Source organism: Heliconius melpomene, chromosome 20 (genome assembly GCF_056956725.1).
Source record: "Heliconius melpomene rosina isolate 202511_hmr_F chromosome 20, ASM5695672v1, whole genome shotgun sequence".
Lineage (NCBI taxonomy): Eukaryota > Metazoa > Arthropoda > Insecta > Lepidoptera > Nymphalidae > Heliconius > Heliconius melpomene.
Genome location: NC_140408.1, coordinates 11,268,204 through 11,295,466, shown reverse-complemented (window position 1 = coordinate 11,295,466; position 27,263 = coordinate 11,268,204). Strand labels below are relative to the sequence as shown.

Genomic DNA, 27,263 nt, shown 5'->3' with positions numbered 1-27,263 from the left:
CGCTGTGAGTGCATTACATATAGAGTATATGGAGTCAATATCTATATATACAAAAGGACTCACTGACTGAGGTAAGACGCACGCACAGCCGTAACCGCTGTGCGAAGAAACCGGGATTTTGGACAGATGTTTACTTTCGTAATCTGGACATCCACTAAGAAGGGATTTTGAAAAATTTTAACCCTAAAGGGGTGAAATAGGGGTTGAAAGTTTGTATGGAAAAAAATTTAAATCGGCACCAATTTTTATAAAATTTGAAATTTAGATTTTTAAAAGTATTTCATTGAACACGTGTTTCATCGTTTTCTAGAATTCTCCCCCTAAGGGTGCAAATAAGGGGTTGAAAGTTTGTATGGAAAAATCTTTAAATCGCCACGGATTTTTATAAAATTTGAAATTTACACTCTTAAAAATATTTCATTGAACATATGTTTCATGGTTTATTAGAATTCACCCCTAAATAAGCTAGCGAAGCTGCGCGCGTCCGCTAGTATATATATATTTTTAAATCGCTATGCTTGGTATTAGTCAAGTTAATAAAAATGTGTCACTGATTAACCCACTTAAGAACGATGATAAATATATAGATAATTAATGTATATGTTTTCTATATTTTATATGAAACAAAATACATATTTTATATTCTTAAATATTATCTACATGTAACTATTTCTCAATATTTCTCACAGAAATTATATAGCGCCATCTGTTGAAAATCGGTAACATTACTTTACCAACCCTAGCGTTAAATAGCAAAACTATGATGTACCAAATAAGTTCACAAGTTGTGTGGTACTCGCAATAGATGGCAGCAGCTGTAATTTTATATATTTTACGTAATATGTGTAATAAATAATAAAATTACATGTAAAATTAAATATATTATCAGAATTCTTTATAATATTTTTGATAGAGATATGCTATAATGGTAAAGCATTTCAGTATGATTGCAAGTTCCTATTTAATACGAAAAAGCTATTCTTTTGTTAAAAGTTTACTTAAATATTTACTTTTAGCTTTATTTACTTTACGCTGTAGGTAACTGGGTAAACAAATGGAACCTAGTGTTAAGACAGACCGTTCCCCATGTACCGCCCAATGTTAATCGCCCAATATTGTGTGTTAAGAAGCGGATTAAAATGCCATACTTTGTGTTATTACTCGTGCGAGAATATTAATTCCTTTGAAAAGAGATCAAATCAACAACAAATACCCACATATTAATATTCTGGTGTAAGAATCAACTATTACGCTTACAGTCAGTTAAGCTTAGCTTTAGACGAATAACCCATAACGGTTCGTTAACACTGAGCTAACCTTGACCGACTGGAGGAGAACTTCAAAGGAGTTACTGCCCGCTGTACCTACTGTATGTATTATACATACATACATTACTGACCAACGCTTTCCAAGCTATGTTCCTAATCTATACATAATATTATAGAGATGAGTTTGTATGGTTGCACGCTCTAAGCTCATGAAATATTGTATTTTCCACCTGTGATCAATGTCAGCTTGGACCTTAAAAGGAAAGCTATTTGATATTGACTAAGGGGATGAATATTAGTTTGAAATATAAGTGTTAATAAATTTTCTTATACAATCTTATTATAAGCAATAATATTTAAAAAAAACTACTACTACTACTATTTCTTGTTTTCAAATTTGTATTAAACACCAATATTTAAAACCAGCAAAAGATAAATTATTTGTTATTAAAACTATTCTCATTTATTAAACGGATAATGAGGAAAGGAGAGTTTTCACTCTATATATATGTAGCGTATATAGATATAACTAAAAAATCTATTTTAAAATTACAACTTCATATTGTCACTTTCCCGCAACACTCAAAAAGTGCACCGTGAAGTCATTTAAATTAAAAAGTTCCTTTTAACAATCCCCCGGGCCCTGAACCCTTTCATTGCGAAGTGATTACTCTCAGCTTAAAGGGATCTCTAACTAAAGGTTTTAACCAAATAACACGGTGGCAGCCTGTCGCTGTAATTAATCTTACACAGACTATTAATACATGTAGGTACATAGCTATATATTTAGTAACGCTACGTAGTAACGCTACTCGTAGCGCAGGGCCACAAGAGTGCGCCTGTAAGCACGAAAGGTTGTGGGTTTGATTCCCAGGTAAGGAAATGGAATATATAATATTTTAATTTTTTTGGAATATATAATTTTTTTGAGTTTTACCACTCAACATGCAATACCTCCAGAATTTCTCCAGAAAGCGGAGACCCGAAGGAGCACATAACAGAGGGAACCTGGGAAATGTTAAGACAGTGTGTTTCAAACGCAACATATATTATCGATATTTTATTTCAACATATTATTATAATATACAAACATACATATAAAAAGCCTTAATTGTTTATACTTAAGAAAAGAATGCATAAAACTGCACGTTTCGTCATTCCCTCGCCGGCGCTATACCGTTCGCGTCTCTATCAATGATCCCAGCCAGTCGGCGTCGCGATCGTTGCCATGCGACGCGGCCGTCGACCCGACGCCGCCCTACGCCCTGCACCGCCCGCCCAGCATATTTTATTTGTAAACAAGCTGAATTAACTCTATTTATAACGTTATAACGGATATAACACGCGACGACGACGACTTCTAATATGTATAGCTCACACTTCTTGGCTAGATCTTGGTAGAGTCACGATGAGTCAATATTTTAGGGTATTTTAGGGTTTTTTTAGCGATAAGGGCGAGGGTGTGTTAGTATTTTTTTGTGAAAATGTATTGTGATTGTTAAGTGAAGTGTTTTAAAGTGTTATTCAGTGAATATGAATTAGAATGCAGGTAAGTCAGACAGTCTCTATTTTTAAACTTGATTCTGGGTACAAATTTTATTGCATAAGATAGATGAAAAATATTTTCTGTAAAGTTTCGTGAAAGATGGTTTAAAAATCTGTTTTTGTATCAACTGTCCTTTAATATATTATATATGGTCGATTATGTTATTTAAAATACTGTTTTTAGATAAACGCATAAATTATATGATCGTCCGCTATTCGTTGGCACAAAGGCAATGTGGCCACAACATAGGTTTTTGAGTAGATATTTCTTTTTCCGATTTCATGAGAATTTCGGGAAATTATCTTTTAGTGCTCACCTTCACATTTTAAGCAAAACACGTTAATTTCAATTGATATACCAAGTTAACACAGAATTTGGCACCTATATAGATTTCGAATATTTTGTTGGTGAAATCAAGAATTATGTTATATTCAATATTGAACTTGGCTCTCATTTCATATAATATATATGTATATGCTTTAGATAGGATAAGCAATAAACATAATTTACGATACCGTACAAGTGAGGTAGTTTTATCCTAATGGATTATAATTTATAAGATAAAGATGAACGAGGTTATCCAATTATATTCAATAAACATACGTATATTTTGTGTCGACAATATTAAAAATTACAATTCTCCTTGCGAACTTTTAAAATTCAACCAACTAACCTTTTTATCAGCTTCCGCTATATTTTTTAGAAAATACAGAATAAAGAAAGATTCAAAAAATTCGCGCACTGTACTGAAGAATTAGGATTTATTCAGTACAGTACGTGAACCTTAGTGGACCCTGGCTGGGATCTAACTCACTCTGAAGCTATCCCACCAATAAACTAAATAAAATTGAATAATACTGAAAGTAAGAATTTAAAACATTAATATTTCTTTCTCCAAAACAATCTCACATATCTAAACGGTTTTAGTATTTTTGCATGTTTTAAGAAGGGTGCCAACCCCCTGCGAAGTAATAACTCAAGTCCTGTGTACTTTATGATCCAAATATTGGAAAGGATGAAAAGGATATAGAGGCGAGAGACGAACTTTTGCCTGCGATGAAAGGAAAACTTTTGTTTGAAAATACCCATACAATACCCACACCGATACAAAAGAAATTTTTAGTTTACAGTAGTATTAAAATGTATAGATTTGTATGTGTAAGTAGTCAACTTATTTATTTCTTTTAAGTTTCACGCTGTATCCCGCACATAGAAAGGTAAGCAGAGGGAACCTAGGAACCTAGTAACCTAGTAAATACGAGTACATATAATATAATAATCATATTATTCATTTTATAAAATACGTAGAAAGCATGTTTTAGGTCAAGTCAAGTCATTTGGGTCACTTGTTGCGTTTCAACGATATACATATGGTCCTTGAAATGTAAGACTCAAAGGCCAACGCAGAGCGAGCCTTCTTACTAAAGTTTTCATTTTCCGGCTTAAAAATACTCAAGTAAACTAAAGATTTTTAAATTTAAAAGTTTAGTTTAAGTTTTTTGCGGGACACAGCGTAAAGCCAAAAAATCGTATTTATATTTATATTATATATTTATATTATATTCGTACGTAATTTTTTTTTGTATTTTTTTCAAACGGATTTCTGGACAGATTCGGCGGAAAGTGGGGAACGGAGTATTTTAACACTAGGTTCCATCTGCCTACCCTGCTATGTGCGGGATATAGAGAGAAGCTAAAAAAAGGAACGGAGTTAAGTTCAGCTCCTCAGCACACAATGTTTCAAATTTAGGTGGAAAGCGGAGAATGGAGCGTCTTGATACTAAGTTTTTTAACGTCAAAAATATTCCTCTAAATTGTATTTGAGTCCACGATCATCATTACTTTTTAAATCATTACAAATTTCCTTAAATAACTGAACATCTATTAAAATAGGTTTCAAGGATTGATAAATCCACATATTGACCTCTATTTTACTATTAATAACTCTGGTTTTACACGCGGAAAATAACATTACAGCTTGTATCTTAAGGAATATTTATACTAAGAATTCTGCTATTTATAATATATAGATGCGTTTAAAGCGTAGATAAGGCGAATGGTTTTAGGTTCGATTATTCACTCGATTTAAGATCAAGTTATAATTCAATATGTAGCAAAACAGTGTAAGAATTTTGCTTGTGCGCAATTTTACATAATATGACAATCTTACAGATAATATTTCGCAGCGTAGAACGCTGCAGTTCTTTTTGTAGGGGTGCTCGGAGAGTGCAGGGTTTTTACAGGAATGATGAATTTATCCTACGCTTACAGTTCACGGTTGCAAAGTTACGAGCGATAATTAAATTTCAAATAAAATTGTATACTGTTGAAATATTATATTATATAACTGTAGATAAAATTTAAGCTGACTTTAACAACACACTTAAGATGGACATTGAAACTGTGGATAAAAATATAAGAACATCATTAGAGTAATTTTTCAGTACCTATTTATTAACTTAAGCCGTTTATAATAGTTTTATTTTGTATAGAACTTGGCACCGTCTTCACGCCTATCAGTAGGTGGAACCTACTAACAATCGTACTGTATTAATATAAAAGACATTTTAGGTTTGCTTATGAAATTAAATATTTATTTATGTTTTTATTTGCTTTTTAGTTATTAAAGCCGTTTTTTAAAATATGTAATATGAAAAAATATTCCAGAAATATATTTTCTACAGCTTCTTAAAATTAATGTTAACTATCACTTTTATGGTTTAAGCAGTCTTCTCCTTGTTCTAGAATATCATAACTTATATAGTACATATTATATTGTTATTGGAGGCGACGAGACGTCTGTCACGTCATCTCTGAAACTGATAAAAGTAATAATTACCTATAGGAAATTGACTCATTATCGCAATATAATGAATGATATTTAGTAAATATTAAATATTTATTTATTATTGTTGCCTTTGGATAACACTCTCGATATTGGTCGATCTTCACGGTGTATCCCGCACGTAATAGGGTAGCTAGAAGGAACTTGGGAATCTGGAGTTATAACACTTCGTTCCCCATCAAGACACTTGCGTTCCTCTCTTTCCGCCGAATTCTTAAGGCATTGCGTATAGAATGGCGGAATTCGTTCTAACGAACTTACATCCGTCACGTTTATAACCACGCTGTGCTACTGATCTATGACAGCCAAAAGGATTCGTTATAATAATAATAGTCAATACTCAAACAAAATAAGTAAATATTATTTACTTTCGTGACAAAATATAATTTTGCGTGACGCATTATGCTTATTTGCACCCCTTTTGTATTTTACATGGACTATGAATTACCTAATAATTGCGATATTTGCTCGGCTACTATATAGAATTTGTTAATATTTCCCTAAAAAATAATAAAATTATTATAATAGTTTTGTACTGTGCTAGATTTAATTGAGGTTTTAGTTATAACACATACTTAGAATACTTACTTAGAATTAAAAAATACTTTTTTAGTAAACGTATAAAAAATAAATTGAACCTGAATCTGCTGTAAATGGGCTGGTTGGACGACATTGGATTTTTTCCAAGAGGTGCGGGTTAAAATCTCACGACGTTAAAAATTTTGATTTCTCAAAAAGTAATATACGTGAATATCAATACCAATAACTTATCAGGAAAAAAATCAATTTGCCCTCATTAATGACTCAGTATTGATTCGACTTGAACTTTGGTTCATTGTCACCATTTCTCATAATTTGTTAAACTAAATTTCATTTAAACTTCCCACTTCGTCCCGCATAAAACAGTCAGACAGAAGGAACCCAATGTTAATACATATCGTTCACTACTCACCACCTAATTCCAAATTCACCGCGGTGTTTCTTGTTACCAAGGAGGAAAAAGTAAATAATTAATTCTCTCGAGCGGAAAACGAAACCACAACCATTTTAGTCACAATCAATCACTACACTACTGGACCACGTACGCCACTATAATATTTTTTAATAAAAAATATAACTTTCGATATAAAAATTATCATATATTTAGTTAATCTAGATAAGAACAGCAGATTCCCAATTAAATAGGGTAAACAAAGGGAACCCAGTATTAAAACATTTCGGTCCTCACACAGCCTAATTTTCGAGACATTGGGCCGCTTTGTTTTTGGTCAAAGAAAGTGTAAATAATTCATTCTCCCGAGAAAAAATCGAACCTGCGACCGTCGGGTTTAGAGTCAAATATTACGCTACTATACTACGACGGCGTTAATATCTGTATATTAAAATAGGTTTTAACATAATTCTACTTATATGTCCTAATAGCCTGGTCTGTGCCATCTAAAGCTAATCATTGTCATGACACGGTCAATGTCCGTTATCAAATGACGTTCGATTTTGATATGTAAACACACTGTGGAACAGTTGGCACGTGCTCGATATATTCGTAGGTTGTGGTTTGTAATCAGGGATAGTCTGGTTGTTAACGCGATGGTTGCGGGTTCGATTCTCCAATAGGGGGAATGGTTATATTTGAATTATTTTTATTTCCCTGCTCTACCAGACAAAGCGCGACGTTAAGTTCTGTCACTTAGCATGCAATATCATGAAAATTGTGCAAGTCGTCGCAATTATCAACCTGCAGTTTTTTACCTTATAATGGTGGAAGCGTCAGCTCTCCTTTTATGGGAACAGCATACAGGGTAAAATATTTCAAACCCATACCTAAAGAAATAAATTAAGATATATCAACGGCTTAGAAGTAGGTTTTTTTAATTTCACGATGTTTACCATACCTGTATTTTGGGTGACGCAGTTACTCATAGATACCCATAACGTAAACATTTACTACTACAAAATTACAACTAAAGGTTAAACAACTTTGACCTTTATCGCCAAAACCTACGACTCGATTTCGGAATTAGGCGTGTGCTGTCTTGATTAATTTCTTTAGGTATGGGATTGAAATATTTAACCCTGCAGCTGTTCCCGTAAAAGTAGCGCTGACGCTTCCAGCCAGAAGAATGGTAGGCAGAGGAAACCTAGTGCTAAAACACTCCGTTCCCACTCATTCGGAATTTAACGCCACGCATTGACCAGAGAGAGCACATTAAATTGTTCAATTCCACGTGTGGGGAACTTTCCTGTTGTAAACATAAGGTTAAATAAACAATTTATATAACACTATCACATGTTATCTTTGCACTTTCATATGTACAATATGTTCTATATAGTAACAAAAATAAGGCGCGTCCGTCTTGATAAGGCTAATCGGGTCGTTATATAAAAATGACCTAACCTAGAATGCTATATTTTAGGCAAACATTTTATAACCTAAATATAATTATGCATATAATATATGTCGCATAGTGTATTACTGGAAGCTTGTAAGTTCGATTCTCACTCGAGGAAGATTCATTTTTATTTCAAGATCTGGTAAGACTTGAAAGTAAGTGCGGCGTTGAGTTTCGCCACTAATGGTAAGGTTAGTTATAGAGTAAATAATAATGTGAGCATAGTTCTCTAAATTCTATATACACCTTTAGAAAGTGCACGAGCTTCGTCCAATTTTCGAGACATTACATGTTGAGTGGTGGAACTTAATGCCGCGTTTTATCTTAGCGAAATTATAAGAAATGAAAACAGTTCATTCCCCTGATTTAAAATCAAATCCACAACCTTTGCGTTTATACATTTAGGCGCTGTCGCTGCGCCGTAACGGCCTCTAAATTTATCTAGATCGCAATATATGCTTAGATAAGAGAACCTAAATACATGCCCTAAATTCCACATTAATAGGTCATGCACGACATATCTTAAGGAAAGCCGTGCTATAGTATTGTATATCTTAAATCAGCTGGCTGTTATCAATATTATCGTTTTATCATATCAGTAGAGCCGCGACGCTCGAGCGCGACGCACGTGCCATTGCTTTTACTTAGTGTTGTTTTATATTAAAAAAAAATATTTCGAAAAAGAAATTTTTTTAGTAAGTTTATTTTTTTTTTGAGTTCTTATATTTTTTAAAAATTTTGTTTATTTTCTTGTGATTTACTGTAAGAAGGTTATAAAGTCGCAATTATGATTCATTGTTGCATTCAAAGTGTATTTAACACGTGTGACATCTATCCACAATGTTGATAGTAAGTGATATATTAATGTAAATATCCTTACAGTTCAGTAGTAATAATCAAGAGGACGTAGATTCGATTTTCGTTAATTCTTAATATTTCTATCAACCTAGTGTTACGACACTCCGTTTCTAATGCAATTTTCGAGATATATTGGGTATTAAGTGCGAGAAAAAAATATTTTTATACCTGAGTGGGATTCGAACATAAAAATGGTCGCTTTCTCGGTCAGCCTTTATCATTTTTAATCTTATTCCACTCTTGTTTCATATTTTTTAACTATTCTTCAATTTTGTATGTTTTTTTATACTTTTAGTTCTAGATTGGTAAGCACTTAATTTGATAGAAACAAAAGACAGGTTGTTACGTTATCTATGTATTAACATTACGCTATATCAGATATACTATATAGGTAAAAGCAGAGATGAATTAAATACTACAGGTTTTATTAAGTAGGTTAATTTTATACTATTTATTAACATATTGGTTTCGGAATATAGATTATTTTGAAATATTATCTATAATTTAAAAAAAAATCTATTTCTAAAATATTTGTAATATTATTTTCAATATTTAGGAGAGAACCACAGTTTGTGATATTTGTTGTTATTTTTTTTAATAACCAAAATTATATTACATACAAATAATGTTTATATTTATCGATACTTCGTTCGTACTAACGCTAGCGCTAACGTATCGGCTCGACCAGGCTAAGTCAAAACCTGTCGTAACAAGTCTCTATTAGACTCCGCCCATATACGAAATTACGTTATAATTTGAAGTTTAAAAAAATGTAAAAAGAATAGGTGGATAATGGTAAAATAACAAATATTATTTTTCTTTTATATAAGATGTACAGTAAATGTAGATGTATATTTAAAGAAAATAGAGACCAATTAAAAGTTTTACGATTCTTACAATATAATTTCTTGTATTCTCTTGTATAATAAGTTTCTTATTATTATTTTTGTGCTTTACGCTATATCACGTAGCAGGCAGTTCCAGGTTCCCTCTAACTGGGAACCATCAAACTCATACTTACCTAGACCAAATGTCTTTCAAATAAGTAGTAAAACATAAAAAAAGGGATTACACTGTCTCATTTAGACCCCAGGACCCTATTGTAGAGCAGGTAAGCCCATAATTGCAAAGAACCCTTTGTTTATATTATGATGAATCACATAATTAGGCTTTTACGTGATTACTTCATTCACTTGTTGAGGATTTTTTACCTGATTCAAAGATAAAATAGCTTTTTGTTATTTCTTTCATTCGTCTGACATTATCCATATTCTCCAGTATTCAATTTTAGGGAGCCAGCCATAATTTTAATAAGTATAATTAATTCTCCTTTGAGGCCGCCGACGCGCAGGTCCACAAGGGTGTGACTGTAACGTGACGGTTATGGGTTCAATTTCTATTTGGGAGAATGAATTATTATTCATTAATACTTTATTTCTTCGCTTAGCACGAACGCGGCGTTGAGTTCCGCCACACGATACGCAATGCCTCAAAAAGAAGAGAGGGCCTTAACACTACGTTCACTCTACTAACCCTACTATACGCGGGATAGCTGATAAAATATATTAACCATAAAAAATGCTATAAAATCTTTAATTACTTTCAGCATTTATTGCTACTTAATTGCTGAGCGAGTGATAACGTTAACTGCATTTTAATTTACATTTAACAATAATTTGTGATAATTCTAGATTATTAGATTCTCGCGACTGTTATGGATTCGATTTGGGGGAATTAATTTTCTCACTTAAAAAAAGTAGGTACGGCGTTAAGTTTCGCCATTAGACACCCACAATCTCTCAACAATTGTGTGGAAAGTGAGGAACGAAATCTCTTAACTCGTAAACGAGAAGCTAAATAGTAAATTATTATATATTTAGTGATTCATAGGCCTTTGACTTTTACTGCTACTACTAGGAATTTATTTCTTAGGATATAATTTGAGACCTAAATAAATGCTTGACATTTCTAACGCCATAAAGTACTAACAGCTCAATTGAACTATTACGGAAACTCGCGACACCAATGGCTGGTCATACTAAACTAATAAAAAGAGAGTTGAAACATAAATAATTTTTTATGGTCATAAAATAACATTGTCTAGATTTTCGGATAATTGTGATATTATATGAAATAGAATTATATCGATATACAAATACTATAAATGTGACGATTATGGGTTCGATTCCCACTCGAAGGAATAATTATATTTAATTGAAACTCGCTCTGGTAGATGAAACGTTAAGTTGCGCCACTCAATAGCCCAAATATTGAACGGAGAACGGAATATCTAAAAGTTTCCTTTCCTGCTATTCGGGGTTTATTTTTGCTATTAATAACAAAAAAAAAACAATTTTTCAAAATGAAATTAATTTGTATGCAGGTGTTTATTACTTTAATTAAAACAAAACAATTAATAATATATATGTAAAAAGTACATATAACACAGTGGGAAGACATACAGGAAATACAAACAAACATAATGGCCCCATATAATGATTTTTAATTCTAAATTAAACTCAACGATTTTTATTTCAATTGTCCTAAACCGCAGTTGTTTTAGTATGGAGCATTTAATTATTGCCTTTACTTTATGCAATAAATGCATTACTGTAACACCGCGTGCGATCACACGTGACCTATATAGAAGTGTATATTAGTAATTATCCTTTAAGCCTAGTTAAGCCTAGACAAGAAAATTTTAAATAGATTATTTTTTAGGTATAGTTTAGGTATATATAAAACTCTTCGGTTCGGCGTAGAACACTTAAATTTGGCTTGCGAAATGTTAGGGTTTTCCAAAATTCCTCAAGGAACAAAAAATCAGGGTTTTACAATTTGCAATTAGCTACTACTTCTTTTTGCGGCTATAGCAGGGTACACAGATGGAACCTAGTGTTAAGTTCACTTCGTTCCCCACTTTCTGTCTAATTTTTGAGTTATTGCATGTTGAGTAACGGAACTTTGAACGCCGTGCTTTGCCTTGATACCAGAGAGAAGCCTACCTGGTGTGCGGGATACAGCGTGAAGCTGATTTTGATTTTTTTAGTGTTAAGGGAAAAATTCTGCGTGTTTTCTATATTGCGCTGTATTTCTAAAAATATAATTATCAAATAATTTAATTTTATTTCCTATAGAAAACCCTTGTTTACGGAAAATATCTATATTGCCCTAAATATCAAAAATAAAATTACAATGCTATCTGATACTGTAAATGCGTCGGTTGCAGGTTCAATTTTAATTTGGCAGGTTGAGTTTTTTAATTTTCTTCATAAGGTAACAAGACAACGCATGGTGTTAGGTTCCGCCACTTAAAACGCCACGTCTCGAAAATTAGGCACAAAATCGAATGCTTTTGGGAATAGAATGCTTTAACGTTAGGTTCCCTCTACTTCCCCTATAATAAAAATAAAACCTACAGGACACCCCTAGTACAGACAGGGCAGACGAAAGGCTCCGAGGATAGTAATTACCACTTGATTATGTACGCAGAGATGATTTTACAATGACGCCAATGAAACGATTTTTCCACCATGTCTAGGTTTAATATTTTTTTAGACTAGGGATACTTATTCGTTTATTACCTATTTTTTAATATTTTTAAAGTGTAATTCCACACTTAAGAAAGAAACGATTTTGAAAACTGTTTCCAATACTCCGAACTCAAATTCCTCTACGTTAAATTTTTTATACAGTTTTATAAAAAAATAATATGAAAGCTACATAGCTAGTCAGAATAATATTTAGTTCTGTTAAGTGATCTATATACAAATGTGTCAAAAAAAAAAGCAAAGTATAGTTCATATATAAATATGAAGTTTTTATCTCTCAATTTCATACTAAATGGAACGATTTGTGGAAAATAATCTATTTTTATTTAATTTTTAGACAAAGCACAACCGTGTGGATTCGATTCCTGCTCGAGGGATTATTATTATAAAAAAAATATGGTAAAAAAAGCGCAACTTTAGGTTCTACCACATTTATGTAAATTAACTTGTACATTCCTTTTAGTTGGCTGGTCAATAGAAAAGATACCTAATTAGTGATTCTCCCCCTAATAAATACGAATATTACTATTAGTTCATATATAAGTAGGTATGTAGGGACATACATACATACATCACCGAATACTATAAACAAACGAATTATTAATAGAATACACCACAACAAAATATATTGTTTTGCACACCTTATGTTATTGTACGAGTAAATAACCGACTTAACTTCCTCATCCTAAGAAGATCTACTAACCTCGTAGAACACTTAAATCCGCCAAGTAATAAGTTTACCTTAAATATAAAACAAAAATATAAATATGCTTCACGCAGTATCCCGCATTTTGCAGGATAGGCAAAGGGAGGGTGCTCTAGTATCTAGACAACCTGTTCAAACACCGCCAACTTTCGTGACCTAGTTAGTTGTGTAGCGGAAATCAACGCCGTACTATGTCTTTTTAACAAAGTGTCAATTGAACCTACAACCGTCGCGTTTACAGCTACACATCGTTAAACGCCGTATTCATTATTTTATCTTAAATGAAATGCCTAAAAGTACCGAAAATATATGTAAGAATTTTCTATTTTCGTAACAGGAAGGTAATTATTTAAATGAAAAATATTTGATTTGGGCAATTACGTCGATTACTTATATGAGGAAAGAAATATTAATTTTTAATGAGTTGTACTCATTTTACAAAATTTGTAAAATCTTATGTAGGTTAAATAATTTGGAATTCTGTGTAACTTAGTGTATGCCCGTTAGTCAGACAGGCCACCGTCTGGCGCAGTGGAACAGCCTCTGATTGAAATCTTGGTAGTTTTGGGATCAATCTCAAATTTTTTTTTCATTTCCCGTTATGGTAAACAAATCTGGATCAAACTCCTGGAGAACGAAGAGTCTTAACGCTAAGTTCCATCTGCCTACCCTGCTATATACGGAAAAAAGGGTTTAATTTTTCAACATCACGCTGAATCCCGCATATAACAGGATAGACAGGTCAAATAATTCAAACAATATAAATATACGTTCCCTTGCATACCTGTCTACCGTCTACTGAAAATAATGGATACCTAAATAATAGGTATCTCATTAAATAAATAACTCGAGCACAAAGATTGGTGAAACCACCCAGACGGCACTCTACTCTCTCTCTCTCTCTCTATAAGTATAGAGGCACATTAATGCACTGATGCAAACCGTTTTTATGCGAGCTTCATTAAGACGAGGGCTCGTGGCCGCCAGACTGCTACATTGCGTGTAATTTGTAGATCGATACGGAAGTGAAAGGAAAGGAAGGTTTTTTTGCACGCGTTATCCCGCATGTAGCAGGTTAAGCAGATGAAGACTAGTGTTAAGACACTCCGCTACGCAGTTTCCTCCAAAGTCTGGAATTATTCTAATATGTTGTTGACTTATAAACGTAGGTATAAAAATCAAATTTAAATTTAAAATATTGTTTATTTTTTAAATAGACTTTACTAAGCACTTTTGAATCAAATTAACTTAAAGCTACTATGTATTTAGCCATTAGATAGTGACATGCCTATCATTCTATATGCGGAAAATCAGTGAAGCTTAAAATAAATAAAAGGTTTCCCGTTTTGATTACCCAAAATCCGGCGGTGGATTTATTTACTAATGTAATATGTATACATTACATAACATTTATTATTTAATTATTTTGAGGCGGTACAATGAGACGGCGTACCGCATACTAAAAGTACTAAGTTTGCTGTACATTATCATCATCAGGCTGATAGCCTGTCCTCGTCCACTGCTGGATATAGGCCCGTCCAATGGCCACGCCACTGAGCTCGATCTTCAGCTCTTCGCATCCAGCCGTTGCTCGCCACTTTGCTAATATCGTCACCCCAGCTAACTGGAGGACGTTACGCTTGGCGAGGCGTGGTCTCTTCTCTAGAACGCGATTACCCCAACGGTTCTGCGGCAAACGTGACCAGCCCATTAGCTACATTATATCAAAATATTATGCCGACGGAATGTCTTAATATTTAAGGTTCCCTCTGCCTACCCTGCTGCTTGTGGGATACAGCGTAAAGCTGATTTAATTTCCTTTAACTTAGTAATTTAATAATTAACAGAGTCAGTTCGAGTATTATTTTTCATTTATTCGGTTGTTACGCGCAAACGTAAGCCTACGTGACGAGTTTAACTTCATGCATAATTATAGCAACTGTTATCTCGGAATATATAATTCTACCAAGGTTACACGCGACGAAGTATCGAAATCGTCTAAGCAGGCACGGATCCAGATTAAATTATGAAGGGTTCTGTATTAAAAAATATAATATAATTTTAAGTAATAGCAGTTACTTAAATTTCTTTTTTATCTTCACTCTACTCTCCGCATGTAGCCAAAATAGGCGAAAGGAACATAGTGTTAAGACACCGCCGAATTTGTTAGAAATACTTGAGTAGAAATCGAATTTACAACCGTCGCTTTTACACTAAAACGCTACTAAACATATTAACTAAATTAACCACCAAGATCCACATATCTACACAAGGAAAACCCAAAATACCTTATATTATGCACAATTTATGCAACCGCATTACAGTATCAACGACGAGGGCACTCGTCTGGTCTTCATCGATCGATAGTTCACTGACTCCGTGATTGCAACCAGCTATTGTTCAACCTTCTATTTATCCAGCCTCCGTGGTGCAGCAGCTAATCTCAGACTACTCCACTACTAGGCATTGTCCTAGCCCTCTGAAGTCCTGCAAATGAAGGTTTCAAAGATTTTTTTATATTAAAACTTTGTAATTTTCGTTCCGCTGAAAGCTGTATGAAAAGGTTGGATATGAATGGTTAAAAGCAACTGTATATTTCTTTACTATGCGATATAGTATACGTTTTTCATATAAAATAGCTTCACGCGGGATATACCGTATATAGACAGAGTGAAGCCGGTGCCCAATTTTCAAGACATTGTGTGTTAAATGATGAAACTTAACGCTGCGCTTCGTCTTGTTATCAGAACGAAAAAAATAAAATATTTTTCTCCAATGGAAATCTATACTCCCCTGATTGGAAATTGAAATCTTCACTGCCCTAAATGGTAATTGAACCACCAACCTGTGCCATTTCGACCACAAGGCCAGTTTTGAATTTTGAACTTTAAGCTATTTTACTATGGCACAACAATTTTAATATCATTTAGACGTAATAATATAAAAATTATTTACTGTTTAAAATTAATTTTCCTACGTTTTCTTATGGCTAACAAGTATTACCGTCTTATCAACGAACCACCGTGTGGTCTGACATGCTGTACAGAATTAGTTGTTCAAGTGGTTCAATTACCCATATACTGGGCAAAGGCAATAAATATTGCTATAAACTCAGCATTTATTGCGTACAGGGAGTGTTTTATTGCATCTATTTCGAAGTGACCTTCGCCTTGGGGAGTGCGTTAACTGGTATAAAGTTATTTAAGGCAAAAATATGCTGATAATTTTGTTATTATTCTATCTTTTGGAAATTCCTTTTTTTATATTTTTGGATATACCATCAGCATTTTAGTAGCTTTTGATTCAAGCATTTTTGAATTGTTAAATTACCAAAGATGTCAGTAGTGTGAATAAAAGATACCATTGTCCCGAAAGGCATATCTGTTGAGAAGAGCCGGTAGTAGCTTTCTTTAACATTTGATAAGGAAGGTTAAGACACTCCGTTCTTTACTCGTCTCTTCGTCCGTCCGGTGCAACAATTACATATTTTTATTTGAAATATGACAGAAGACGAAATCAGCTCGAGATTTCAAAAAAAAACTCATAAACTCTCTCGTGACTGTTTTCCTAGTACATTATTTAAAAAAAGATGGGTTTCTACATTCCTCAACTATATCTATAAATATGTTAAATTACCTCCCCCGCAAAATATGTCTAAAAAGGCCAGAAGTTTTTTCTTCACGTATTAATATAAAATTGATTTTTTGAAAGATTTATATACGTGAAAAAAATCATTACATATTTAATATAAAGAGATAGAATTTAAAAATAAATTAATTTAATAATACATTTTCCTAAACGATGCAACTTAATTTACCTAGTCATTTTCCTCATAAATAACAAATAAAGGGCATCTCATGTTACATGGAGGTGCTATAGCAACAATTTATTTTAAGTAAATGTATTAATAATAAATAGCTTTACGAAAGAAAATAGTGATAATGATTATTACAATGCAGATATGGAGAGTCTTGACACTAGAAAAAGCAATCCAAATATCTAGATTCTCTTAGAGAAACAGAGTTTAGAGAGAGTAGATTCTCTTAGAGATTATATATCTAGTTTTAAGTCTAATTAAGCAAACAGATAAAAAATAAAATGTCAAGAAAAATGTTAATAAAAATAAAAATAATAAACAAAAATCAATCCACCGATGACCGTTTGGGTAAGCGCGTTTAAGAGTGGAGACCTCTCCTCGGCAAGCGTAGTGTAGTGTAGGTCCAGGCTAGATGGGGTAACGATGTTCGCAGAGCGAAGAGCTGGCGATCGAGCTCAGTGGTGTGCCATTAGAGAGTGTGCCTATGTCCAGCAGTGGACGAGGACAGGCTGATGATGATGAAATGATGATGATGATGAATCCACCAAGGATTCACACATGCACTTACATAATAAGTACATATGTGATTACGCATATATATGTATATATATTATGCTGATTAGGGAAAACCGCATATAATCGTATTAGACCTAGTTGTTAACGAGTGAATTCCTCAAAGTGATCCCCATTCATGGAATAGATTGACCGAATTTAGGGCATTTTATGACAAGGACAGGTTGTGTTTGCGAGGAAATGAAATATCTTCATTTTCGGTAATGAAGCAAAGTGCGGCGTTGAGTACCACCAGTTAATGGTTCCCAGGTCTTCTTTAAATAAAGGGAACCTGGATATAGCTTAAAGCTAAAAAAAATGACGTAACATTTATTTCAGCACGATGAACATTTTTCAGTAGTAGTTACGCCGTTCGGGTAAACTGGCCTTGGCCGTCTAAGTTTGTAACATACGATGGTTGTGAGTTCAAGGTTTTATATGTTTACTTTTAAAATATAAGCGTTTCGTCAATTAAGATTATTTAAATTAATAAGTTTTTTTCTTATTCACTGAAACTGATTTATAGGCAAAAGTAAAAATTTATAGCCAATTTTGCCATGACATTTTGTGTTGCTGAAATGAATGCTTCATGGTGTACCTATAACGAATTTAGCAGGTTGTGGAAAAGGAATAGAGTAACACTTTTCACCCCATTTTCGAAGCATTGTGTGTTGAGTGGCGGAACACAACGCTGCGCTTTCTCCTGTTGCCCGTAAAAGGACATAAAAATATAAAAAAGAAACATTCCCCTGAATCGAATCGAATCTACAACCGTGTGCCAATGCAGCATATGACCTTAAACATGTATATTATAGCTGTATATTTGTATGTAAACAAAAACCACATACGCATTCTCGGTACCGATATCAAATTTAAGTGAATTGAAATTTTATTATTTAATTAAATTACACGCGCTAATAACTTGTGATAAGATAATGCAATGTGCTAAATAAATAAAATAAAATGTGTTGACACTTATGTACTGATATAAAAAAATAACATTTTTAACCAGATTTTACTTTTCGATTTTTTTTTATCTAGATACCTATCCTAAAAAATAATAACCTTAAAAGAGCTTAGAGCTTAAGCTTGAATTTCAGAAAGAGTTTCCAATTCTTGTACGGAACTTACGTTAGGTGAGCCCGACTCGCGCTTGTCTGTTTTTTTTAATTACTTATATTTTTGGAAGTAGTCATTTAAATTAATATTATAGGTACTTATATCAATTTTACTTATTTAATATTATCAATTACAAGATTTCTAATAGTATCCTTGGCTTACATTTAATGGAAACCTTGTCAAAATGATAAGAACGACAGATAGGTCGATAATGAATGAAACTAAAGCACTTAAAAGATATAGTTCCTACTCCAGAATTCGGCGTGTGCCTTAACACCAGGATACCAGGTACTTACCCTGCTATGTGCGGGTTACAGCGTGAAAAAATATATGTACACTACAATCTTGCCCGCATTACATGTTTGTACGTAGCGATATAAATAATGACGTAAACTGCAAAGCTCGCGAACACGACAGGTGTTTGTATTGAAATACACTCGCACTGAAGTGCGGGACGCGACCGTTGCAAGACGCCCGCCTTATAAATTAATATTTTTTTTGTTGTTTAGCTTGAAATTGTTGTTAAATTATTGGAAGTTGTTATAGTTGTTGCTTCAATTTGTTTGTTGACTTTGAAGACAAATGGTTAAGGTAATTTTTGTTTTTTATTTTTATTTAAATTTTTATGTTATATTTTTTTATTGTTTAAATGTAATGTTATTTAGCTATTTTTGTTTTTTTTTGTTTTTCGTTTTTGGGAAGAGTTTATATTATACGATTATACAGGGTGAGTCATATTGAACTTTCCGGTTTTGGAAGGACGTTGCACGAAGAAGGGAAGGAGTAGAAGGGTGGGGATGGTGTCATTAGACGCGCCATGACATGCAGTTTTAGTGTGAGCAATGGCTTGGTCGGGACAACATCGTGCGTTCGTAGTTGAAGAGTTTATTAAAAATGGCGGCTCCGTGATCACAACACAGCGTGCGTTCCGTTTACATTTTGCTATTGGTCGACGTGATCCCATTCCCACTGGACCAACAATCAGAAATTGGGTATCAAATTTTAGAGCAACATCATCAGCATTAAAAACAAGACCACAAGGCCGAATTAGGACGTCAACGTCAGCGGAAAACGTGGATAGAGTGCGGGCTTCAATTCAACAATCCCCTCGGCGTTCTGTTCGGAAACATGCCGCTTCACTAGGATTATCTTTCAGTAGTGTCCGCAGAATACTGGATAGAGACCTTAAATTTCGCCCATACAAGATTCAGGTAGTGCAAGAATTAACAGTTAGAGACTTAGACACACGAACAAATTTATGCCGCGACATTCAGCAGATCCCCCGCACTGCTGTTTTGATCTTCAGTGATGAGGCACATTTTCACCTCGCCGGAACTGTCAACAAACAGAATTTTCGATACTGGGCTGAGAATAACCCACGAAACCTACACGAACGTACGAACGCACGAACGAACGAACGAGCTATTGCAGAGTTTGGTGTGTGGGGTCCCTATTTTTTTGAAGAAGATGGTCAAGTCGTCACAGTTACCTCTGCTCGGTATTGCGACATGCTTGAAACTTTTCTGAAACCGAAATTGGAGGAATTAACGCAGAATCATGACAACGATAACATCTGGTTCCAACAAGATGGTGCTACAGCCCATACATCCAGGTGTTCAATGGAAATCCTGCGACAAATGTTTCCCGGTCATCTCATTTCTTTGCGAGGTGACGTTGGGTGGCCGCCGAGATCACCTGATTTAACCCCCTGCGATTTCTTTCTCTGGGGTTACCTGAAGGAAAAGGTGTACACGCATCGTCCCCGAACCATCGATGAACTGAAGGCTGCAATCACGGAAGAAATCAATGCTATTCCGCTGAATATGACTCGACGAGTAATGGACAACTTCCGGGAAAGGCTTCAGCAGTGTGTGGTCAATGGAGGTAGACATTTACAGGATATCATTTTTAAAACCAACTAAATTAAAACTGCATGTTATGTGCTTTCAAACAATAAAATAATTTTTACTGCATGTCGCTTTGTTTTTAATACACACCTTATTGAAATCGGAAAGTTCAATATGACTCACCGTCGAGGCAGTCACGAGACAGTTGTCGGTTCCATTCGTACTTAGGAGAATGATTATATAGCAACATTTTTACAAATGAACAACCACTAAGAGTGGAAAATATAAGAGAAAATAAGATAGTGGGATTCCAACCCTCATTTTCAACCCTCAAGGAAAAACTCTCCCTCTAAAAAACTATGAATATATTAATTGATTGTCTGTCTCTGCGTGAAAAAAATCAAACAGATTCGGGCTAAGACAAACATTCGAGGAATTGAATTACATATTTAAATTTTTCCATTCTGGCGCGGTGTTAAGTTAAGCCAGTCATCACGCACTGTCTCAAGTGTTTTGCCTCTCCTCACATTCTCTCTGCCTATCGTACTATAAAAACGAGATTCAAATACACATTGCGTCTTATTAAAAAAATAAACATTACCTAGTCCTGCCATATAGGCCATCAGATGGCCTAGAACAAAACAATAAGCACTAGCTTACTAAAATATTCATTAACGCGATATTATCTTTAATCCTTCATACTTGTCTATCACGGATCTCTTGGCGGACAGACAAACACACATATGGTAAGTCACCTGTCAGTCACTGTCAGTTATGTAAGTCCATGCAAAGAATGCTAATTCTAAATTGAGTAAACACCTACATTAGATGCATTTTAGTGCACAACATTTGTCCCGTTATATTTTAGTAATACGAAATGAATAATGTATCACTGTATTTGGATGATATTTAATGAGTCAATACACGTCTGTTTCAAAGAATTTTAATTAAAAAGAAAACCGTTTTGGTTAAGTTGCTTGTTTATGCTTCTAAGTGATGGTTTGTGGGTTCAATTAGGCTTGTATTAATATTATGTGTTTCACGTTTTATATCTATTTTCATATTCACCTTTTTTTTGGATATTAACTTACTTTAAGTGACTGGTCATGACATACGGTGCCGAAACGTGGACACTAACAGTCGGTCTAGTCCATAAGTTCCAAGTCGCCCAACGTGCTATGGAGCGAGCTATGCTCGGAGTCTCTTTGAAAGATAACATCAGAAATGTGGTTATCCGGAAAAGAACCGGAGTTACCGACATCGCTCGCAGAATTAGTACGTTGAAATGGCAATGGGCTGGACACATCTGTCGGAGGACCGATGGCCGTTGGAGCAGACGAGTTCTTGAGTGGAGACCGCGGATCGGCAAGCGTAGCGTAGGGCGCCCTCCAGCTCGATGGACCGACGACCTGAAGAAGGTTGCTGGCTTCGACTGGATGCGGAAGGCGGAGGATCGGGAGCTTTGGCGCACCCTGGGAGAGGCCTATGTCCAGCAGTGGACCCGAAAAGGCTGATTTGATTGATTTGATTGATAAGTGACTGGGTCGCGGCTTCGCCCGCTTAAACTTATTGTTAACCTATACTAGCTAAATTATACAAAATCTTTATATAAATTGAAGCCTATGTGTTCTTTATCAGTTATCTAAAATTGAATCTTTCTTTTGGAAAAGTCGCATGAAAATTTAGCATACTTAAAATTTATATGGAAAAGTATTGCAGCTAGTATTATTTTGTTTATTTTATCACGCTTTATTCCTATCGGATTAGTCTGGAAGAACAGTTATATTAGTCCAAACTGTTATTAAAGTAACAGAAATTAGACCAAATATACTCGTATATGTACATACATACGAATATAATATTAATAAAAAATATATCCACAAATTTAAATTAATTATTGAAAAATGCCATCATGGCATAGAAATGCTTATTTGTAAAAACGTTACTTATTTTAAAGGGAATATAAATCATGAACCAATTTAATATCAAGAAAACAAATAATAATCGACGTATTTAGCGTCTATTATTATTCAATTGTAATATTTTACAGTGAATTAGATAAACCTATTTCGCGTAGACCTTATCCTCGAACCAAAACAAATGATTAATTTTGACAATAAACTGACAATACGTCATTCTGTTTATCAATTGACGTCATGACGCGACTTCGGGTCTCGCGTTTACCTCGAATATGATAAAACGAGGATACACCTATGGTTGTTCTAATAAAATACAATAAAAGAGGTAATTCCCAAATACTAAGAAATGATTATTTATATAAGATACTAGCTTTTGTCTGCGGCTTCGGCTTGGTCTGATGAAAATAACTTAGAATTATGTTCCACCCGTTCTGAGAGCCCGAGGTAATTCTGAACGCAGAAAAATGAGTTATATATTTAAAAAAATATATAGTAAGCCAAAATTGAACAACTCAGTAAAAATTTGTATGTTAAAACATTAAACAATTATATGCCTTTCCTAATACAAATGAACTCTAATATCAAAACGTCATCGGTTTTAATTAAGGTGAGTTTAAAAAAAAACCTTTAGGACGTCTGGCAGGAATAAAGGCCCACGTAAAGGGTCTGGTAATAAATAATATATATATATTTATTACATTATTCTTAAAAGCATATTTAAATACGAACATTTCTACTTTAACGTAGGTGAGCGTGTACTTTAATCTTTTTCGCTATTTCTAAAAGGTCCCCACTTTCAAGTTAGTGAGTACGCATACTGTCTTAATTACATACGAATACGAAAACGAATCCTCATAATTTCAGCTTTGTTAAAATGACGTAGGTCTGGGGACCCTGGGATATCCATTTACCACGTAATATCTGCCTGTTCACGTAGTCGGCCTATCAGAATAGCTCTATCCTTATGACAAGATACTAAACCGCAATTAAGACTAAACAGTGTCCGATTGTGAGGGAAATCCTAATTATGATATTAACTAGTTCCCTTTTTCCTGTAGTCTTTTGTATAAATTCATAATGTTTATATGGAATATTCATTTGTTGTTAGGAACCATTAGAGGTATGGTGTGACTGGAGCGCCTTGCCCCATGGAAGGTGACAAGGACACCACTCGCAATACACTATGGCTCCTGATGCTGAGGATTGTGATGAGGTTTGTATAATCAAAAAATTCTTTTTCATTATAAAAATTATGATAAGAATCTTTTTCAAGTTAATTAAATAACTAACTAATAATATTTTTGTTTTCAAAAAAGGTAGAACGGTTAAATGAAGATTATGAGGAACCAGAAGAACCCTCACATCAAGGTAGACGAATATTACCCGAAGACACTGCTCCTGCGCAGGCTTGGATAGAAAACGAAGAATTAGGTCCAAGCAACGACAGCAGGACTAATAGTCCAGGGGAGAATAGGCGGCTGCTTGGGAACAAACCCATACATAAATCTAATTCTCGCTTACAAGCTGGCCTAACTCTAGGAGTTTGGGGTATTCCGAAAAAGACTTCTAAATCTCAAAATTTGCAAGAAAAACCTCTAGCTAAAACAAAATTCCAGAAACGAAAAGAAAAGTTAATTGAAGCTCTAAAACCTCCATACTTCATCATCACCATGTTATTTGTTATTGTGAGTATATACTTATTTAGATTTTTCTAAAATGATGAATTTATTATGAAACCTTATAAGCAAAATGTGAACGTGATTAATGACTGATGAATTAACAACGAACCATTACATATTTTATAGTAAAAATAAAATATTGATAATATTGTAATACATTATTATATCATAAAATTAAAAATGTTTACCTTAAAATAATATACTACATCACTTTCGTAGGTAATGTTCCACTTCTTCGGACCGGACACTTGGCGGGCGAAGCTAGAGTGGTCTCCAGGTGGGTGGTGGCTCCAGCCGTGGCGGCTGCTTACTTATGGCCTCGTTCACGCCGGACCTGCCCACTTAGCACTCAACGCTTTAGTTGCTCTTGCTGTAAGTTAATTAAACTGACTTTAAATACATTATAAGTACAATTAAATTTCTTGGTATTATTTTGCTGCTGAAAAATTTTTTTACCAGACTATTTCATAAAATTCAAAGACGACCTATTGTATTTATTTATAAACTATGTTTATTTTTTAACTTTCTTTCACCAGTTACTAAGTTTGAGATTCAAACTACTTTAAATACCAATCAATAAAAACAGCTCATCGGCGAGCGATTGCCATCTATTTCTCACATGCCCACGCTGTAAAACTGAAATTTTAAAACAATGCGTTGAAATGATTGCGCTGAAAATAATTTGCGGAAAATCAATAGGAAATTCGTTATTTATTGATATCGTTATGGCACACCTGTATCGCGTGTATTTAAGTGCGCCTATTCAGCACTCAGAGACTTCAATTAGCCCTTTCTACTGGAACAATAGTACTAATTCTTAGACTATTAAAAAATAAAAGTAAATATATATACAGTCAATATTATAATATCAAACATTTACTTTAGGTGGGTTGGCGCTTGGAGCGTGAACAGAGCTGGTCTCGTGTAGCTCTGATCTGGATGGGAGGAGTTGCTGCTGGCGCGTTGGGTGCTGGAGCTTTTCAACCACGAGTTAGAGTGGTGGGTGCGTCAGCTGCTGTCTACGCTTTGCTCACAGCTCATGTGCCTAACGTATGCCTTAGGTTGGTATATTAAAAATAATACTTACATATATAAAATTACGAATAATTTGCATCATGCACAACATATTTCTATAGAATATTTGAATCATTTGTATTACTCATTTGTGTCCTATAAATGGAACAACTTTAGCTCAATTTTTGTAATAACTTTAGAGAATTAAAACAAAATATATATTTTGTTTTTATTGCAGATTCGGTCATATCCCACTGTGGTGGTTTAGACCTCTCAGCGTGATAGTGCTTGGTGCTTCAGAAGGCTGTTGGGCGCTGCTCCGCGAGCCTGACCTCCATGTTAATGGCAATCATGTGGCCTGGGCGGCGCACGTGTTGGGTGCAGCTGTCGGAATACCTTTAGGGTTCATCGCTTTTACAGGTAGACATTAGATACTTAGATGTTAAAAAAAATATTACCGAATTTATTGAAAAAAACAAAGAGGGTATAAGAGTTTTGGACGAACTAATATTGAGATAACTACATCCTTAAAAAGCTATATCAAGACATTTTTGTTACAGGCGAGAATTCACAGAAACCAGTCATAAAAGCGTTGCGGTTCTGCTCCTTTCTGGTCCTCGCCGTCGGAGTGATCGCTGCTGTGGTCTACTACACACTGTACTATGAACTGGACGACTACACCTGATATTTAAGACTGATGCACGCTCTTCAGCGGCGTCGGAATTCATCTCAGTAACCTCATTGGCTAACTTCGTAGAAACAAAGAGAGTCATTTGAGATTCATGCTGTTTTAAAGGAGAATGAGGAGAGTACCTATATGATAGCAAGTACTATAGTGGAGAAGAATACTGTAAGAATATTCACTGATTGAGCTTATTAGCTATTGACTAGACAAAATATTTGTATATAATCAATTGATCGATGAGGAGTACTCGTTGCCTCTGGTTAAGATTTATTGTAAAGTACAAAATAGTGTTCACATAAACCAAAAGTTAACTTGAGATTTAAATAACACTTACTTAATTAAAATATACTCGTATCTTTAATAATTTTAAGCTAAACGTTCTCAAGTCTTCCAATGTATTGTTTTAATCATTCTAATAAATAAACAGTGATAAATGAATACGTTAGAAGTTCTTATAAATTATTGAAAAAATGTTCTTAATCTTATTGCCATTTCTGAAACAATAAAAATCAGGAATTTATTTCATTTTAAAAGCAACACCTTCTGTCTTGCTGCAACCTGTCTCTTACTTTTTTTCTATATTTTTAGATTCGTATTGGAATGACTAAGAAATATGTAAGAAATGTAAATATTTAATATTACATTAGGATCTGTCAAATTATGCCTTGATTTTAGCATTAGGAATGATGATGCTAATAACATTTTTATAAATTCCTAATACTAAAAAAAATCAAGAGATCCAATACGTACATAAATGTATCCTTCTAACAACTTAAAGTTAACTTGTCAAAGGGACACGTGCCTTCAATAATTGTATAGACTTAACTTTGTTGGCCTTTTTGTATGCTTATGATAAAAACTTGGAACTATAATAATCATTAGGAAATAAGCGTTTGCCATTTTTGGCATAAGTCTGTGTTACTTCTGTTAGCAGAAATATCAATAGAACGCTCATCACTGTTATAAGTGAATAATTTCTGTGAAATTACTTCCTTTGTTTTGCATCAAAACAATATTTAGCTCTACGTGTCTGTATGTATGTGTGTATGTGCTAATATTATTTTTGTAAGTAATATTATTTTCATATCCTCTTCAGGTTCGAAAGTAATGATTTAATTGAAACCAAAGAGTTTTAGGGTTTAGTCTTAAATTTGTGATTTTTGTTGATCAAAGATGTTTGGCCAAAGATAATGTATTAATATGTTCTAAACGAGCTAAACTCGATCTTACGACAAAGAAATCCTAGTTCAGTTTTTTATCTGTGGAATAAAAAAGTGTTATTAACTTCATGTTTTATTATAATTATTATTTGTCGCAAAATTATATTTTTTATTAAGACTCCTTTTGTCTTTTAAAATCTTGTAAAAATACAAAGGTGCTACTAATAAAAATGGTATAAGTAAGTAGAAATTTCATCGTAGGTAGTATGCTCACAATGAAACTTTCCTACTACTTTCTTGGAAGTCA

At 34.0% G+C, this 27,263-nt stretch overlaps 1 protein-coding gene across 4 annotated transcripts; it reads left to right on the top strand.

Moving 5' to 3' along the window:
• Positions 1–2,509: 2,509 nt before the first annotated feature.
• On the top strand, positions 2,510–26,241 carry LOC146527995 (rhomboid-related protein 2-like). Of its 4 annotated transcripts, none has more exons than XM_085205461.1 (7): positions 2,510–2,817; positions 23,527–23,631; positions 23,735–24,103; positions 24,317–24,469; positions 24,983–25,158; positions 25,350–25,531; positions 25,672–26,241. In XM_085205461.1, the coding sequence occupies exons 2-7, from the start codon at positions 23,602–23,604 to the stop codon at positions 25,794–25,796; spliced, it is 1,035 nt and encodes a 344-aa protein (XP_085061587.1). In that variant the 5' UTR covers positions 2,510–2,817; positions 23,527–23,601; the 3' UTR covers positions 25,797–26,241. The 4 variants fall into 4 exon arrangements, with proteins under 4 accessions (XP_085061587.1, XP_085061585.1, XP_085061584.1 ...); XM_085205459.1 differs by lacking the exon at positions 2,510–2,817 and adding an exon at positions 8,655–8,744; XM_085205458.1 differs by lacking the exon at positions 2,510–2,817 and adding an exon at positions 8,751–8,898.
• The last annotated feature ends 1,022 nt before the right edge of the window (positions 26,242–27,263 follow it).